This window comes from Phocoena phocoena, chromosome 4 (assembly GCF_963924675.1).
Source record: "Phocoena phocoena chromosome 4, mPhoPho1.1, whole genome shotgun sequence".
In the NCBI taxonomy this organism is placed as follows: domain Eukaryota; kingdom Metazoa; phylum Chordata; class Mammalia; order Artiodactyla; family Phocoenidae; genus Phocoena; species Phocoena phocoena.
In genome coordinates, this window is record NC_089222.1 from 24,875,001 (window position 1) to 24,894,937 (window position 19,937).

At 34.9% G+C, this 19,937-nt stretch overlaps 1 protein-coding gene across 1 annotated transcript in view; it reads right to left on the reverse strand.

Annotated features, from left to right (window-relative positions):
- Window positions 1–16,179, reverse strand: part of ATR (ATR serine/threonine kinase) — a 95,830-nt gene extending 79,651 nt beyond the window's left edge. The window contains exons 1-14 of the mRNA XM_065875798.1: window positions 16,172–16,179; window positions 13,264–13,355; window positions 11,980–12,129; window positions 9,658–10,535; window positions 8,658–8,836; window positions 7,852–8,043; window positions 6,313–6,506; window positions 5,451–5,603; window positions 4,505–4,697; window positions 4,017–4,279; window positions 2,307–2,497; window positions 2,078–2,178; window positions 1,253–1,424; window positions 457–627 (exon numbers count right to left, since the gene is read on the reverse strand). Coding sequence (XP_065731870.1) covers window positions 457–627; window positions 1,253–1,424; window positions 2,078–2,178; window positions 2,307–2,497; window positions 4,017–4,279; window positions 4,505–4,697; window positions 5,451–5,603; window positions 6,313–6,506; window positions 7,852–8,043; window positions 8,658–8,836; window positions 9,658–10,535; window positions 11,980–12,129; window positions 13,264–13,355; window positions 16,172–16,179 — 2,937 coding nt within the window. The remainder of the gene's footprint in view (window positions 1–456; window positions 628–1,252; window positions 1,425–2,077; window positions 2,179–2,306; window positions 2,498–4,016; window positions 4,280–4,504; window positions 4,698–5,450; window positions 5,604–6,312; window positions 6,507–7,851; window positions 8,044–8,657; window positions 8,837–9,657; window positions 10,536–11,979; window positions 12,130–13,263; window positions 13,356–16,171) is intronic.
- Window positions 16,180–19,937: the final 3,758 nt, after the last annotated feature.

Below are 19,937 nucleotides of genomic sequence, written 5' to 3' on the forward strand. Positions count from 1 at the left end.
ACCTCAGCCCCACTAATGACTTTTCAAAGGCTTCCCAAACTACTCCATACTACAAACTCTATCATCTGAATTCACAGGTCATCTATAGCACTAGTTTGTACTATATTACTCCAACTCCTTAGGGCTAGGTAAGATCATATTAGACTTTCCATTACCAATGGAACCAATCATAGCACTAAAGACATAAGGGCTCAGTAAACTGAACTAATTAGCATTAATTAAATAGTATGAACCTTTCAAGATAGCTAACTCTATAGAGCAATGACTCAAATCAACACGTATTTCACTTTTATAACGTAAGTAATATTATATCAAAGTCAAAGGAAAACATGCAAATTTGAAAATCTATGGTCTACATTGCACTTGCCAGATTTTCTTTAAAAAAAATCTAGAATGGAATAAACACAAAATATTAATTGAAAACCTCAATTAAGTCAACTATACTTTGCAACTTACAGTAAGGAAACGATTAAGATCAGGAAAGTCAAAAACATTGGCAATTTCAGACAAGGTATTTAAAGCCATTTCTCTCTGGTGAGCCACATCTTGTTTCCGCATCTCAGCATTCTGGCATGGAGTACTAGGAAGCACTGTCATCTGACTGGAGTGGAGGGATTCTACCAAAAACTAAAGAAAGATGATTTATTAGTTTTCACACAAGGAAGAACATTTAACTAATATGTTTTAAGTTAACATAAAGGACAGTATTGGACAGTGTTCTAAACATATTACCTAAATTAGTTCATTTAATTTTTGTAACAACCTTAATGAGGTAGATTGTGCATATACTCCCTTTTACAGATGAAGTAACCAGGCTTAGTTAAGAAACGAATATCTTGCTAAGGATTACACCACTAACACAGTGCAAAGCCTGTATTTTAACATATCCTTACTTTTCAGCCTTGAATCAACCTTTTTTTTTTAAAACAAAGTGCCTTATCCATAATATCAAGGCATAAAAAAGTTTATTATCACTAAAAGAAAGGCTAATACAGAAAGGCTTCTCTTAACAGATTAACAATAGAGAGTAATAATTATTATAAGATGATTTTTCCCTTCTCCCATTTATAAACAATATCTTCAGACCAAGATACGAAAATATAAAAATGATGAGATTTACATTCTTTTAAATAAACCATTTTTTAAAATACCTCTTTTTTAAAGCAAGAAAAGTAAAACATATATGTGTTCTTTTTTTAACTTTTGCAAAGTAATTCTATTTCCTATAGTCAAGGCCAATGCTGACTCTCACCTGACAGATGGGTTTCTTATACTGGCTGAAAAAGTTTTGCAGTTTAACACTTTTAGCTGCAACCAGAGCTCTAATTTCTGTGTATGCTGCTCCAGAGACAGATGCTGACTTGGATAATAAACAATGCAATAAGTGCAAGAGTGCAAAAGGTACCAAATCCCCTTTTGCTGCCCTAAAATTATTTAAAAAAAAAAAAAGTTACCATCAATGTTTTGAAAATAAATGGAAATCCACAAATAAATGCATACTGATATCACACTTCTTCCTATAACATTACATCTCTCCTAATACCATTTCTTTTTTTTTATACTTGAAAATCTTTTATTAGTCACCTCTTAAGCTTCTCTGCAACAAAAATGTACACAAATTAGAATTTTAACTGTTTTATGTTCTTGATTCTTTTTTTTTTTAACATCTTTATTGGGGTATAATTGCTTTACAATGGTGTGTTAGTTTCTGCTATATAACAAAGTGAATCTGTTATACATATACATATGTTCCCATATCTCTTCCCTGTTGCATCTCCCTCCCTCCCACCCTCCCTATCCCACCCCTCCAGGCGGTCACAAAGCACTGAGCTGATATCCCTGTGCTATGCAGCTGCTTCCCACTAGCTATCTACCTTACGTTTGTTAGTGTATATATGTCCATGCCTCTCTCTCGCTTTGTCACAGCTCACCCTTCCCCCTCCCCATATCCTCAAGCCCGTTCTCCAGTAGGTCTGTGTCTTTATTCCTGCTCCTATCACCATTTCTAACAGCAGGCAAACAATAAAGGAAAATGGCCAAAATAAGTAAGGAAGTATACAAAAGCTGCCAAACATACCTTCCAATATCCCCTGTTGTAAGAATCAAGGTATCCTTCAACTCATTATTTCTTGAGATCTGAGCATGTGTATATGCTTCCTTCATTCTTAAGACAAAAAGCTAGACCAATAAAATTAACTAGTTAAAATTTTAAAGTCAGGTTTATGAAAACACACAAAAAAAATTTAAATAAAATTTTAATAAAATAAAAATAAAGTAAAATTAAATTTAAAATAAAAATCATCAACCTCTTTTATAAATCCATCTTCAGCATCCAAGGATTCCAATATATGCTTGATATTTCCACTAAAAGCCACTCTAACATCCTTGTCTGGATCTTCCATTAAATTTAATAAAGTTCCAAGAACCATTTTTACATCTGTTTCATCTTCTCTAAAATCAAGGTGCTTACAAAGATGATACAGATTATCTATGAAAGCTAAAGGGCAAAAGCATAAAATACTTAATTTAACACAGTAAACAGAAAAGTTTTACTATAAAAATACTGTCAATAAATAATATACTACAAAGAATGCTAAGTTGTCTAATAAAGTCAATATTTAGTGTTTAAATTTGTAAAGCACACAGAATTGTGGAGGATTAAAACGAATAAATACTGAATACTTATGAAACTGAATACTTATAAATTTAAATTTACTTTTACTTAATAAAAGTTATACATAATTTAAATCTAAAATAAATTCTAGAATTTTTTAAAGTTTTAAAATGACTAGTCACTTAGATTTTGTAGATCATTATATTACTGGGATAGATTTAAAAGCACATTTCACTAATCTAAAGAACTGTGAATTAAGGGCAAGCTTAGCCTTACTGTTAATCTTACTTTGTTTTTACAGATTTATTATTTATTTATTTTATTTATTTTTGGCTGCGTCAGGTCTTAGTTGCGGCACGTGGGATCTTTCATTGCAGTGCTCGGGCTCTTCGCTGTGGTGCACAGGCTTCTCTCTAGTTGTGGCATACGGGTTTTCTCTCTCTAGTTGTTGCGCGCAGGCTCCAGGAAGCACAAGCTCAGTAGCTGTGGCACAGGGGCTTAGTTGCCCCGCGGGTGTGGGATCTTAGTTCCCTGACCAGGGATTGAACCTGCGTGCCCTACACTGTAAGGCGGGTTTTCTACCACTGGATCACCAGGGCAGTCCCTGTTAATCTTATATTACATTACATTACATTACTAGATTTAGGGAGTCCTAGAAATCACCTATCATACATTGTTTTGAAAACTTGAGGGCAAGTTGTAATTTATTACACAAGCAATCTTCCAAGTATGTGTATAAATCTCATGCTCCCAACAAATCCATACACCATTACCATCGGAAAGCAGCAAAGATACAATCCATACTCCTCAGCTGGGCAAAGTATCTAACTATTTGAAGTTTTAAGGTCCAAAGTAGTGGCAGGGGACACATTAACAAGGTCCCTGGGATCACTGAAGAGGATACAGAATACTGAAACTCACAATATTGAAACAAACATCAGGTATGCCCCACTATACTGTCAAATCACAAAAGCATTTAGAAAATCTAAAAATTACTTCCATTGTTAGTTCTGTGATACAGTCTAATACCAGACATCCCTTTTATGAATGATCATTACATAAGCATTGACTCTATCAAGCAAGTCTAATTTTTTAAGGCTTTAGCCTAATTCCACCACTGATTTTAAAAACAGAGCTTAAATCAGTTTTTGTGTGTGTGTGTGTGTGGTATGTGGGCCTCTCACTGTTGTGGCCTCTCCCGTTGTGGAGCACAGGCTCCAGACGCGCAGGCTCAACGGCCATGGCTCACGGGCCCAGCCGCTCCGCGGCATGTGGGATCTTCCCGGACTGGGGCACAAACCCGTGTCCCCTGCATCGGCAGGTGGACTCTCAACCACTGCACCACCAGGGAAGCCCTTAAATAGGTTTTAAAATATTAAATAAATCATAACAAACCACTCACCAAGTTTCACAGGACTAGGTAATTTTTTTTTCAGTAGGAAAAGGAATGGCTTGCAAACAGACACTTTTAGTCGAGAAGATGAACATTCATGTTGAGAAGTGACTTTTAGGCTCTTACATAAGAGGTCAATACGTCTATGTTCAGAGAAAGGCTCCGATAAAGAACTTGTCAAATAAAACATGCCATGAAGTGTACAGACAAGCTGACCAAGTATAGATGCAAATTCTTTCTTGACAATGTCAGAATCATCTTTGACTTTATCTCTATGGGGAAAAAAACAAAAAGTACTAAACCTTCTTGCTTAATTTTGTGGTCTAAATAGTCTTGTTTAATTTGAGGCAAAAGTACTGGTAAAACAAAAGGTAGAAGGAAAAAATTTTTAATTCTAAAGCAATGTTTGTTCTATATACCCAGCAATAAACATAAATTTGCATATATGATATCTGTCCAATCAAGTGGTATATTCAAATTAAAATATTAATACATACATAAGAATCTTGGGAACTCTGTTATAAGAATTCTGCTGCTGTAATAAGATAAAAAATCCATTAATACAACTTGTCCGGATTACTTCATGGGAGCTCTGCAGGGCCCAGCTGTAAACTGCGGTTCTCCACTCAAGGTATATTCTTCTTGGAAAAAGAGTTAGAAGAAATACGCATCGTGACTGTGCCTGTGGTGCTGAAAAAATTAAGTCTATTAATCAAGATTTCTAAGTGTTAATTTTATATATACATATATATATATACACACACACACACACACACACACACATATATATTTACTCTCTGTTGTAAAGTCAAATAACATTTAAAATACATATAGTATTTAATTAAGAGCTCCTTTTCCAAAAATAAAGCATGTGCACTGAAAAAGGTCTATGCCCAATCTTACTAGATAATCAGGGAAATCCAAATTGAAACACCCATCAGATAGCAAAAAACATATGTTTGTTTAGGTAGTTATGTCTCTGACATTTTCTTTTTTTTTTTAGCTGCACTGCGTGGCTTGTGGGATTTTAGCTTCCTGACCAGGGATCGAACCTGGACCTTCTGCAGTGAGAGCACAGAGTCCTAACCACTGGACGGCCAAGGAATTCCCTCTTTTTTTTTTTTTAAGATAACAAAATTTTAAAATTTGACAATGCCAAGTGCTGGTGAAGATATGAAACAACAGGAACTCACATATTCTGCTAACAGAAATATAAACTGGAATGACATCTTTGGAGAACAATGTTGGTAGAATAGAGTTGAGGATGTACAAATCCTACAATTTACTCCTTTCTATATGTCTAACTCCTTCTTTTTAAATTATTAAAAAATGTACCTTCTCTTCTAATTATTGAAAAAATAGAAATGATAAGTGTTAGAAGTCCTATATAGAGATAAATGAAAAGAAAACAAATCACATATATAGAATTTTGTGACCACTTACAGTAGCTATCTGAAATCCTCTGGCTTACTGTTAGAAGGCTGGTGGCAAATGTGGTCAACTTTAAAGAGCCATCATCAGAATGGGAACAAATCCACGGAAGCGAGAGCATTCCACATAAGTCTTCCAGGATATGATCTTCAAATGAAGTTTTTACTACAGAAATACACAATAGGTGATTAATTATACCTTTTCTTTAATCATATTTGCCTGTGTCTTCTTTCAATAAAAAAAAGACATTCTAAACATCTTTTACAAGTGGAATTACAGCAAACATTCAATAAACAGGGGTTCTTAACACAGAGATGATGTTCTGAGGTCTGTGAATTCAAAGGAATTAAATGTGACTTTATAAAAATATGCATTTACAGGGGCTTCCCTGGTGGCGCAGTGGTTGGGAGTCCGCCTGCCGATGCAGGGGACACGGGTTCGTGCCCCGGTCCAGGAGGATCCCACGTGCCGCAGAGTGGCTGGGCCCGTGAGCCATGGCTGCTGAGCCTGCACGTCCGGAGCCTGTGCTCCACAATGGGAGAGGCCACAACAGTGAGAGGCCCGCGTACCGCCAAAAAAAAAAAAAAAAAAAAAGCATTTATATGTGTTTTAGGAGAAGAAGCATAGCATTCTTCAGATTCTCAAATCAAAAATTTTAAAGTTATAGTTTCTATTGACTGAAAAAGAATAAATCAAAATGTTAGACAAATAAATGTAGAACTTACAAATTACTCAGCTTAATAGAACTAAAGTCAAGAAAAAACTTTTGGGTAGTCCCAACAATTGCATATTTAAGCCTCAGGCAAAAGAGAAAACCTATTCTATACTGATTACCTTTTAAGGTTATTTTGATCTATTGGGTTTTTGTACTCACCTTGAATATACATCAAAGCATCATATATTTTTACCACTTTGTCAATAATTGTCTCCAGGTCAGGTTTCTGAACAGATTCTAACAAAGTCCTGCAGCTCTTAAGTACTTTTGTGTAAAAATCCAAAGACATCCAAGTTATCACTACTGAAAGTTTCTTCTTACATTTCTGTTGACAGTCCTTGAAATCACAGTAGCTGCAGTTAAAACATTTTTTAAGACATAGAATTAAAATGAATTTTGTTATAGTCAAAACTAGTACCGTAGTAAGCCAAAAGAAACTTTGAGTATGGGACTTCCCTGGTGGTGCAGTGGTTAAGAATCCACCTGCCAATGCAGGGGACACAGGTTCAAGCCCTGGTCCGGGAAGATCCCACATGGTGCAGAGCAACTAAGCCCGTGCGCCACAACTACTGAGACTGCACTCTAGAGCTCTCAAGCCACAACTATTGAGCCCACATGCCACAACTACTGAAGGCCACGCACCTAGAGCCTGTGCTCCGCAACAAGAGAAGCCACTGCAATGAAAAGCCCGCGCACCGCAAGGAAGAGTAGCCCCGGCTCGCTGCAACTAGAGAAAGCCTGTGCGCAGCAGAAGACCCAACGCAGCCAAAAATAAATAATTAAAAAAAATTGTGAGTATGAAACTAACCTATAACTTTAAACTAATTCAAAGTAAATGTGCATATCAATGAATGTATCATTATTATTTTAAGTTTAATCCCTTTATGCCTAAATCACTCAGGATTTGGTAAAGCTAATCTATGATACCTAAATGTGACACCACCAGGCTTTAAAATAATAGAAGATATGCCTGTGTAAACCGTTTCTTAATTATATGAGAAAGGCAGACTTCAACCTAATTAGCTATTCCTTCAAGTTATCTCAAATTCCAAATTTAATGCAATCTGAATTAATATAGTTTCTTTAAAATCTCCTTCATAACTTTGTATTAGCTAGTTAAGAGTCAGAAAATACAGAATAAATGATTATGTAAAAAATTAACAAGGAGTGTTGGTCTATAATGTGGCAGTAAAAATAAGACTAAATCTTCAGAGGGGGTTCACACTTTGTTTCTTCTGATAATTAGCCTATATTAAGAATGCTAAACGGAAAATATACCTCTAACGAGTTTTAAATTCCTACTTTTATGATCAAAGGGCAAAGTTCTCTTGACGAAACGTTTGGCTAGAAGAGCACTGGCTTCTGAGTTGTATAAAAATGTGTTCTACTTTTCTGCCCAGGAAAGTTAGTTTAGGCTTCAGACAAAAACGAGCCTCAATTTCTCTGAGCCTCAATTTCTAGTGTGTAAAGTGGACATAATAGCATTTACTTCACAGAACTGTTGTAAAGATTAAATAAGATATGTACAGTACCTAACACAGTATCTGGCATTTAGCAGGTGCTCAAAAAAAAAATTTCTATTTCACTGAAATGTTTGTGTTCTAAGGTCACAAAAATCAAGTGAATAAAGAGGTCTTCTAAAACAATAAATTCAAATTTATTACACAAAACCCACCCAGAAAATACAAGTTGTTTTACCAGTCCATGTTTTGATGAGAACAATGAACAGTACACAGAGCAGTCAGTTGTAGGATGACAGCGATTCCTTCTAAAGTCTCAATAACAGGATTCTTCAGGTTATTGAATTCAAGGAAAACCTGAAGGGACTCAGCCTTCTGTATCAGTGCACTCCATAATATGCTCTTTTTATTCATATCCACATGTTTAATTCTGTAATTAATTATAGCCAGAGTATAAAGATATTCATATTCACTTATATAATTTTGCTCACATATGAAAAATATTTAAAACAAAAGATAGCATGTAATGGCAACTACTGAAATTTTTTTTTTTTTTGGGCCACACTGTGTGGCTTCTGGGATCTTAGTTCCCCAGCCAGGGATTGAACCTGGGCCACGGCAGTGAAAGCGCCGAGTCCTACTAACCACTGGACTGCCAGGGACCCTACAACTATTGAAATTTAAAACAACTTTTATAGTTGGCTGAAGCATGGGAATTCTTTGGCTACATTACAAAAAAATAGTTCGTTAACGTTTTTTAAATTGCTTATAGATGTAAAGTCTCAGAGATTTTTCATGTATTAAAAAGTTAAATTAGGCAAGTAAAGACTTAAAAAGTCTTTTAAGTAACCATATTTAGCCATGAAATCTCTTATACTAGAATAGACTACAAGCACTATTAAGATATTTTAAGCATTCCTTTGACTACCTATAGAAAGAACAAATGTTCTTTGTGTATTTAAGTCAAAGCACTTCCGTAAAGATGATTTTTAAGTGACTAAAGTTTTATTAAGTGGCTAAATACAAACTGAATGAAGGTCATACTCCTCTGTCTGTTTTGGTGCTCTTTTGGAAGAGTTAAGAGATGAGCTGAGTCGACGCCTTTTGGGTGACAGTCCATCGCTATTACTGCTGAGGTTTTCCTGTTGAAATTGGCACTGAACCTCCTCAATGATTTCCATACTTTCCATTTTTAAGGCTGCATAAAGTGGGCCCAACAAATACTGAGAAAGCAAAAATAATTTAAAAGACTAATTCTTAGAAAATAAGTTTATATTATTCATAGACAGCAAAAATGCATTAGGTATTAAGATGTCAAATAAGGTAAATTATTTTCAGAGTCTCATCAGACAAACAAAAACCTAAGTTAATCTATATTATTTCACAGTCTATACATCGACATATGTATAGTTCTATATCTAGAACTATGGTCTATAGTCTTAGAAGGTCTAAGACAAATCCTTCTCTCTATAACCTGTTTTTCCCTAAACCAAAATGACACAAAGAAAAATTCTACAAGGGAATTACTAACTTCTTTTATACTACAAATCTAGCAAGACTTACAGATAAAATAAACTAAAATATTTAATCAATTTATTGTATATCTATTTTATTGTAGTGTCTCCCACAGTCTAAATAGAAAAAAAAGGCATAATTTGGCATGACTAGTACTATATACCCATAGGTTTTCTAGAAGTGACTGATTATAACCTGTCAAAGAAAAATCTATGTGAGTGCTCAAAGTTTTTGCAGTGAAGTTGATAACTGGCTCCTTTTTAATTAATAATGCAACGAACATGTTTACACTTCACAAACTCTACTTTAAAACTCCATTGGCAGTTCATTACCAATGTAGTGCACAAATGTTTCTAAAATCAAATTAAAAATCCATAATAGGAAGCCAAAGTACATTATGAAAATCATCCCATTCTGAATGTACATTATTAAAGATATTTTATTTTCTCATTATTAATCTTGCATATATGCATACACTTAAATTAAGAACAAATTACATGCTTAACAAGTAACCTTACAAACGACTTACCTCTGCATCTACCTGAACTCCAAGCACATCCACAAGAGCTCTACAAATATTTCTCACATGAACCTTCCTGACTTGTAAAGCAGATTCATACCCAGCTGGCACATATCTAAGGAAATACTGCAGTAAATGGCACAAAGCTGCTTTTAGCAAATCAGACTTAAGCTGCATAAGCACACCATCTTCAAACATGACACAGAGTTTTTCTAGCAGCATATTTAAATAGACAGGCTCAACATTTCTATAAGCTTCTGCTTCAAAGGGGAATAGTGTCTTTATCAGCTTTGATAATGGCTCTTCATAGAGTTTCAACTGGTCAGCATCCATTTCTACAAGGTGTTTTAATAATTCCAAAAATGAGCTGAAAAAAGTGCTGGCTGGTTGTGCCGGTAGTCCTCCAAGCTCAAAGAGTTCAGTTAAAAGGCTAATTGCTAAGGATTTAACTTTTGGACTACCATACTCTAGCAGAACACAAACTATCCGCCAAAGTAAGAGTTCTTGCCTTCTAAAAAACACAATTGCAATAATACGAATAAGAACCGTTAATAAAGTGACTTCGATAAACTCTAAATTTTGCATGTTCATGAACTGCAAAGGAGCTGGTTGTAAATACCCTACATGTTCATCTAACTGACTTAAAAATCGGCTAACTACCACTGGCCATTCCACAAAGTGTCCCGTTGCATCTCTTTCGTGGAGGTAAATCAAATCTTCAAAAAGATGTAATAATTCCTTCGTCAGTACTCCAAAAATGGCAGGACTCTTGCTTTTAAAAAGAAATAATAATGAGCAGATGACTTCACAGATTTTTTTGTGTAACATGTGACAGGATGGAGTTGCTGCAATCCGTAGAAGTCTTGTTATGATCCAGTTACTGAATTCTTTGAAATAAACAAACAAAAAAGATATTAAATAAATAAATACATCAGAGTGCCAATCAATTTGCTAAATGCTTGATGATTTATTTTTAAAGTGTAAACTTCACTAATAAAATAGTCTAAAACATTCCCTACACAATGGAAACATATTATAATAATTTAGAATACCAATTTTGGTGTCAGACAAGTTCCTAGCTCTCCACTTATCAGTCATGTGAACTTTTCATTTCTCTAAACTTCTGTAACTTCATCTATGAAAGGGGAATAATGATACCTACTTTATATGCTACCCTGATCAAGTAAGATAATATATTTGAAATTCTCAGCATAGTGCCTCAAGTTAAATAAAGGCTCAATAAATAGTAATTATCACTCCTTCAACAAATATTATTGAGTAGTGACTCTGTCTCAGATGCATAAGAACAAATCAGTCATAGTCCTGTCCTCCTGAATCCTATAATATAGTTTCTCAAACTTCTTAACTGCAACTAAGAGATATATTTTATATCACAACCCAGTATACATATACATATTTTTAAAATTTAAATATGTGAAACAAAAGTTTCATGTACTTATTACATGTACATTGCATGTACTTATTACATGCAATGTACTATGATATTTTCTAGTCAATTATATTTCATCTTCAATACCCACTAAATGGGTTATAACCTGTTTTTTAAAAATCAGTGTAGCAAAGAATATTAGACAAACAGGTATTTATAATATAGTTTAAAAACTACTATGACAGAAGAAATATAGAACACTCTGTACTAACAGCATAAAGAAAGAGCAACTAAGCCAGTCCTAGAGTAGGCAGTCAGTAATGGTCAGAAAAGACTTTTTAGAGGACATACTATCAAAGTTGAGTCTTAAATTCAAGCAAAAAATTTTTAAAATGCTCTATGCATTGTACAGAAAAAGAAAAAGCTATGTGCTTTACACCTCTTTATGAGGAAGCCAATAAAGGGACAAAAGTAGCATTTTAGGCTTGAGGGCCATATGATCTCCATGTCCACTACTCAGTGTTGCCTTTGAAGTAGTTGCAGACAATAAGTAAACGAATGATCATGGCTGTGTTCCAATAAAACTTTGTTCACAGAAACAGGCGGCCAGCCTGTGGGCCATGGTTTGCTAACGCCTGATCTAGAAGAAAGAGATTACCAAAATCAGAAAAAAGAAAACTTCTAAAGTTTTCAATGGCATATGAACATATTCAATTACTTCCACTCCATTCTGGGTACCTAGTTCATAATAAAAGAAAACAATAAGGATGCATGAAATAAAACTAACCATTACCATTTTGCTCCCTCAGTTTATACCAAATTTGATGAAAATATGTGTAATAATGTGTATATTGTTATATTTATAATGTTATATTTCAGAAGAGAAGAGGGTAGAATTCATAGAAGAAATTGAAAATGAATGCACAAACAGCAGGACTTACCAATACAACTGCCTTTGGCCTCATTTTGTCCATGGCTTCCATTCACATTTACAAACATAAGTGGGGAGGACTTCATGATATGCTGGATGAAATCAAGCAACATCACAGAGGTTGGCTGTGAATCAGTCTTCTTTACAAGTTCTAAAGCAACTAAAACAATAAAAGATTCATTTTAAAGAGTCATGACAAATTAAATGGCAGTGCTTTTAAGAAACTAAACTTTGGTGACAAGAATTATGTCCAACACAGTGCTCATGATAAACCGATGGGCCTAAAAACACACTACAATCCTATCTTTCTAATTTTAAATGTTTAATAATCACATGTATTCATCTGTTATATATCCATTCACCAAACATGTGCCATAGGCCTACAATACGCCTGGCACTGTGTGAAAATCTGAGGATTCAAAAAACTCTCAAAATCAGGTGAGGGAGTCAGACAAATAAACTAGTCATTATATGTTAACTGCACTAATCTACAAAAGAGGAAACAAGTGTCTGGGAATATGCTTGAAGGAGTTGATTCCTAGATGATGAGGAGTTGGTCAAACAAACAGGGTAAGGACAAGTGGTCTAAACAGATGGAGTACCATATGAAAACACATCCTGCAAGTATTCAGTAGTCATTTGTTATTTTTCAGGAACTTATAATTTTACTGATTGAAAAAGAAAGGCTAAATGACTATTGTTAAGTCATGAAATCTGTGTCAAATTTGGAATTAAATTTATAAACCATGAGCCAAATGCCACTCTGTATTATCCTTTCCACGTAATTTTAACAGACATGACACATATGACACCATCTTGCCAAGTTGGTAATATTTGTCTTTTAGATTGCCACAAACAGGAAATAGTTGATTCGACAACTCACAGAATCTTATTACCTCCCATAGACAAAGGTGCCAACCCTTATTTAAAGAGGTTTTTTTTAATGGCATTTGCTGTTTCTCAACCACTGACACAAGACCTAGCTAAAACAGAACTGGCCAAATATTTTTACCTATAATAATATCATATATCAAAGAAGAACTCATAGCAAGCAGCAGAAAATCTAGATAACAAAGAGGAAAACAGAATTACTTTAAAAGCCTAAATCACATTAAGCCTAAATCACATTATGTAACAAGTAATATTGTAAAGAACTTGCTTGAAAATAGTAACTAACATAAACACTAACTATATATCTAAAATTATATGGAGAAAAATGCTAGTATAATGTGTATACATGGAAAAGAAAACAATTTAAGTTATAAAATTTATACCAGAAATAATTGTTTCTTACCAACATTTACATCTGTAAGTATTCGGTCAATGAACTGACAAAGAATTTGTCTTGGCTTCTGTACAATGGTATTATATTCCTCTGGACTGGAACTAAAATACAAATAAAATGTTTTTAACCCTTAAAGGGACTCACAGTGTCATTTGTAAAAAATTCTCTAAAGTTGAACTTATCAAATGTGCTTAGTTTTAATGTTGACACTGATAGTATTCTTCTGCAAAGTATCCAATCTGCAAAGTCTAGACCTGCCCTGCGCAATATGGTAGCCCTTAAACATGCTAGTGAGAACCTGATATGTAGTTAGTCCAAACTGGGATGTGCTACAAGTATAAAATACACATTGGATTTTGAATATTCATTACCAAAAATGTGTAATACCGCATTAATAATTTTATATTAATTACATGTTGAAATGATAATACCTGGATATACTGAGTTAAATAATATACATTGGGGTTTTTGTGAGGTTTTAAAGTTTTTCTTGTTCTTTTTTTACTGAAGTATAGTTGATTTACAATGTTGTGTTAGTTTCTCATGTACAGCAAAGTGATTCATATTCTTTTCCATTATGGTTTATTACAGGATATTGAATATAGTTCCCTGTGCTATACAATAGGACCTTGCTGTTTATCTATTCTATATATAATAGCTTGCACCTGCTATTCTCAAACTCCCAATCGAATCCTCCCCTCCCCCACCTTTGGCAACTGCAAGTCTGTTCTCTATGTCTGAATCTGTTTCTGTTTCATAAATAAATTCATTTGTGTCATATTTTAGATTCCACATATAATATGTGGAATATAGATTCCACATATAATATATTTTAGATTCCACATAGTAATATAATATGGTAATAATATATATTGTTAAAATTAATTTCACTTACTTTCTTTTTGTAATGTAGCCACTAGAAAATTTCAATTACATACATGGCTTGCTTTATATTTCTATTGAACAGATCTAGACATTTAGAAAATCAAGAGAAAACAGTTTCTTCAACAAAGAAATTCCAAGGGAAAAAAGAGAGGAGGAGAAACCCATAATGAACTTAAGGGTCATATCAACCAATTATAATATATGACTCTACATTGGATTCTGAATCAAAAATAAATATAGCAAACTATATATGACAATTGGGAATATCTGAACACAGACTAGATATCTGATGCTATTAAGAAATTATATTATTAGATGTGATAACGGTATGTGGTATGTCAAAAAAGTCTTTATCCTTTAGAGATAAATACTGGTATTTATTGATAAAATGATGCCTGGAATTTGCTGCAAAGTACTCTGAGGAGAGGAAGCGAGCCATGAATCGATCATTATTAGGTGAAATGGGAAATCAGTTGTACCATTTTCTCTTTTTTTTTTTCTTTTTTGCGGTACGCGGGCCTCTCCCGTTGCGGAGCACAGGCTCCGGACACGCAGGCTCAGCGGCCGTGGCTCACAGGCCCAGCCGCTCCACGGCACGTGGGATCTTCCCGGACTGGGGCACGAACCCGTGTCCCCTGAATCGGCAGGCGGACTCTCAACCACTGTGCCACCAGGGAAGCCCCATTTTCTCTTTTATTGTAAGTTTGAAACTTTCCACAATAAAAATTCAATAAATGTTAGGGGAAAATACACATATTGAGTCTTAAGAACAATCATGAAAAAATAATATTAAAAGGAGATAGGGCCTCCCTGGTGGTGCAGTGGTTGAGTGTCCGCCTGCCGATGCAGGGGAAGGGTTTGTGCCCTGGTCCTGGAGGATCCCACATGCCGCGGAGCGGCTGGGCCCGTGAGCCATGGCCGCTGAGCCTGCGTGTCCGGAGCCTGTCCTCCTCAACGGGAGAGGCCACAACAGGGAGAGGCCCGTGTACCGCAAAAAAAAAAAAAAAAAATTATTAAAAGGAGGTACAATAATTAAGCATTGGAAGAGTATCCTAGAATCCTGAATGAACTCAACTTGAGTTCCATGATTTGTGTAAATAACCAAGGAATAGAACATAATAATAGAAAGCCTGTGTTCCACTACATAATGAGGAATCATACAGTTATTCGTGTAATCAACAAACATTTACTGAGTACCTATAATGCGCCACACAACACATCAGAAGCTACTGTTGGGAAGGTAAAAGACAGTTTAATGGAGGAGACTGATAAATCAATCTAGCCCTCTATCCAGGCTGGATTATGAGGCCATTCACCCAAACAGTTAACACAGGTGGAAGCATATATACGGGAAGAAAAGAAATTCAGTTTTAGAAATACTGAGTTTAAGGTCTCAAGGGAACAACTAAGTGGAATGTCCAAAAGATTTTTGGAATTACAGTTCTAGACCTCAAGTTCTAGCCTAGAGATATAGATTAACTTATCGATATATAATAGTACGTAACAAGCAAGGCTAAACACATTGTATTATTTCATATTTCACAAGAAATAAGATAGGGATATTAGACCCTAATTTGCATATGTGGAGACTGGTGCTTACAGAGATTATATAATCTACCACTATTAGAGCTAGTAGTAGTGGAAGCCTTGAATATGAACGCAAATGTAATAAGTAATAAGAAAGCCAGAGAGAACCCAAAGTTAAGGTTAGTAGAGGCACGAGGAGAAAAGGAAAGGGCCAGAGAAACAGAAAGAAAAACAATGAGAGATGTGTTCTAGAATCCAAGGAGGTTAGAATTTTAAGGAGGGAGCTGTCAACACAATCAAATAAAATTAGTTTGTTAAAATGTCCTTTGGATATATTTTTTTATTATGGTAAAATACACTTAACATAAAATTTACCATTTTAACCATTTTTAAGTGTACAGTTCTGTGCCATTAAGTACATTCACATTATCCTACACCATCACCACCATCCCTCTCCAGAACTTTTTCATCTTCCCAAAGTGAAACTGTACTCATTAAACAATACCTCCCCATTCCCCCTGCCGACAATTCTGTCTCTATGAATTTGACTACTTACATCTACACGTTGAATCCTATATTTGTCCTCTTGTGACTGACTTATTTCACTTAGCATACATCTTCACTGTTCATCCATGTTGTAACGTGTCAGGATTTCCTTCCTCTTTAAGGCTAGACAATATTCTACTGTGTTTATACCACATTTTATTTATCTATCCATGTTTCCATTGGCACTTGGATTGCTTCCACCTTTTGGCTACTGTAACTAATGCCTCTATGAACATGGGTGTACAAGTATCTGTTTCAGTCCCTTTCAATTATTTTCGGTATATACCTAGAAGTGGAAATGCAAGATCATATGGTACTTCCATGTTTAGTTTTTTGAGATACTGCCATACTGCTTCCACGGTAGCTGCACCATTTTACATTGCTACCAACAACTTACAAAGTTCCAATTTTTCCTTATCCTCACCAACACTTGTTGGTTTTGTTTTTGTTGTTGTTTTAAAATAGCAGCCATCCTCATGGGTCTGCAATGGTATCTCATTGTACTTTTGATTCACAATCCCCTAATAATTAGGGATGCTGAACATTTTTTCATGTGCTTTTTGCCCATTTGTCTTTCTTCTTTGGAGAAAGTCTATTTAAGTCCTTTCCTCATTTTTGAGAGTCTCATACTCTACTGACCCTTTCCTCATTTTTAAATCAGGTTGCTTTTTGTTGTTGATACTGAGCCGTAGTTCTTAATATTTTGGGGATATTAATTCCTTATCAGATATATGACTTGCAAATATTTACTTTCATTCCATAGGTTGTCTTTTCACTCTGTTGATACTGTCCTTTGCTGCACAGAAGTTTTAAATTTTGATAATTTTTAATTTTAAATTTGATCTATTTTTTCATATGCTGTCATGCTTTTGGTGTCATAGCCAAGAAGTTACTGTCGAATCTAATGTCGGGAAGCTTTTCCCCTAAGAGTTCTCTTCTAAGAGTTTTATAGTTTTACATTTAGGTCTTTGATTCATTTTGAGTTAATTTTTTTTGTCCTTTGGATTTTAAAGTTTTAGTGTAGAGATAAAGGCAGAAGCGAGATTGCAAAGGGTGAAAAACAGATGAAATGTGAATATTGAGAATAGCATGCTCTCTCTAAAGCTTGACCATGGAATGAAGAGAAGAATTGGGAGTTAGTGGTAACTAAAGGAATATATGAGGTCAAGAGGGTTTTGTTTTGTTTCCCTTAAGATGGAAAGACTTGAACAATTTATTCTTGAAATTTGGCTTTCCTTCCTGGGACCATGTATAAGTAAAGAGATAATCCTTGGACAGGATGATTATCATTAATCCTAATGACAATCATTAATATATATTTATTAATACAGGAGGAAAGGATGAGTACAGACTTCAATAATACAATAAATTCAAAACACAAATAAAGCCAGATGCCCTGCTTCAAGGAAGTCACTGGGGAGAGGGTAAGAAAGCATACAAATAATTTTAATCAGGTGTCATATACACCCAAAGCAGGAAATAACTAACTCTGCAGAGAGGATTCATGGAAAGTTGTGTATAAATGATTAGCTCACTCCATCACTTCTACTGACAAAACAGCTGAGGATATAGTAGGTAAGCTGGTTATTTACACAAAATAAAATTATGTATTTCATATAAATAACAACTTATAACATCCACATAGTACTATAAATGTACATATGTTTTCCCACTTAAACAATGCTAAAAGAAAAAATGAGAAGGTTAATTATTTTCTTGATTATTCAATCACAAAGTCCAATCCTAATTGATTACGTACAGGATCCAAGGCATCTACAGCTAATAACTGCCATGATGGAAATGGTCCTGGTACATAGTAAACACTCCAAAAAATTTTGCTGAATGAATGAACGGTTCATAAGAATCTTTCTGCATCTTGTGTCTCCTTCATCCTTAATGTATAAACTTTTTCAGACCTGTGGAATATCCATCTACCTGTTCTCTGCCACTAGACCATAGGCTCCTAGAGGTGGAGACTATGTTTTATTTCTCTATGAATTTCTGCAGCACCACTAGACCATAAGCTCCTGCAGGAGAGAAAATGTGTTTCACTTCCCTTTGCATCCCCTATACCACACCTAGAACTGTGTCTTGCTTGATAGAAAACAACTAAGTTACTGAAGTTAATAAATATTTGCAAGTAATATAAACTCTAGGTGTACAGAATCAAAGAACAAGTAGTTGTATTTATATGTGAAAGAGAAAAAATTTTGTGTTTCTTATCTTATTTAAACCAGCACTGACCAATAGAAATACAATGCAAACCACATGTGTAGTTTTAAATTTTCTAGTAGTCACATTAAGAATGTAAAAAGAAACAGGCAATTTTAATCCCAATAATATATCCGAAATATTATCTGAACATGTAATAATATAAAAATTATTAATGACATTGTTTATATTCCTTTTGGAGGGGGGTGGTAATTAAGTCTTTGAAACCCAGTATCTTACATTTAGAGCACATCTCAGTTTAGATTAGCCACATGTGAAACGCTCAGTGGCAACATTTGGCTGGTGTCCATAGTAGGTTATAGGACATCACAGATTTAAATATAACAAAAAAAATTTTAAGTCTGAAATTACAAGATAACATGAATTGTTTTAGACAAAGTCAGGAGATTTTGTCATAAACCAAGTGTAATTTGACAAGTGTCATTTAAAAATGTTAATGAGGAGGTTTGTGGTGGAGAGGAACCAGGATTGTGGCTGGTGGTCAGAGTTTCCTATAAAGTAACTCTGTAAAAAAGGTTATGCATTCATATTTCATTTGCATAATTTTTAAAAATCAGTTTTTTTTATAAAGGTGATGTGATTGTCATTTATTAGAGGTACTATCAGAATAAAGAAATTCATGGAAGAGTAAGGATTTCTTATTTTGCAACCTCTACCTTGGAACTGAGCTAAGAGGGTATACTTTTTCAAAAGTATACAGTAATATTTGGGTGGTAATTTATCACATAAAGTTTGGATACATTTAACAAACACTTGAAAACCTCCTGTGGGGCAAGTATCAAACGCCAGGAAAACCAAGGTACCATATATCTGCCCTAAAAGAATTCGTAGTTTAAAGGACAAAAAAGTAAGCAGGCAGTTTTAACACAGCATGGTTAAGTGTTAATAGAGCCAAGATAGAACGTAAGAGGGACACTCAGCCCTGAGCAGGACCTATCAGTCAAGGCTCCCTGGAGGAGGTGATACAAAGCTGAGTCCCTAGGGGGCTAGGCAGGTAAAATAAGGGAAGGAAGGTGAGTATTCCAGCAGAGGAAACAACATGTGCAAAGGGTCAGGAACAAGAACATAAGCTGCTCTAGAAACTGTCAGAGGTTCTACATGGCCAAAGAACAGGGAGGTATATCTAGAAATGAAGCTGAAGAGGGAAGATAAGGTCAAAGCGCAAAGGACTAACGAGTTTGAATTTTGTACTGAAGGCAATAGGACACTGAAGGGTTCTAAGCAGGTGAGTGAAGGTTAAACATGTCTCTAAAACATGAATTCAATTATGTTATTTCTCTATTTAAAACACCCCAATGGCTTCCCACTGAACTTAAAATAAAATCTAATTCCTCATTCTGCCCTATAAAGTGCTAAAGGATCTGGCCTCTGCCTACTCGTCCATTCTTAATACTACTCCCATCTTTGCTCCCTATGTTCCAGGCTTCTTCCTCCTCTTTAAAAAGTAGCCTCATTCCCACCTAGAGATCTTTGTATTTTCTATTCCATCTCAG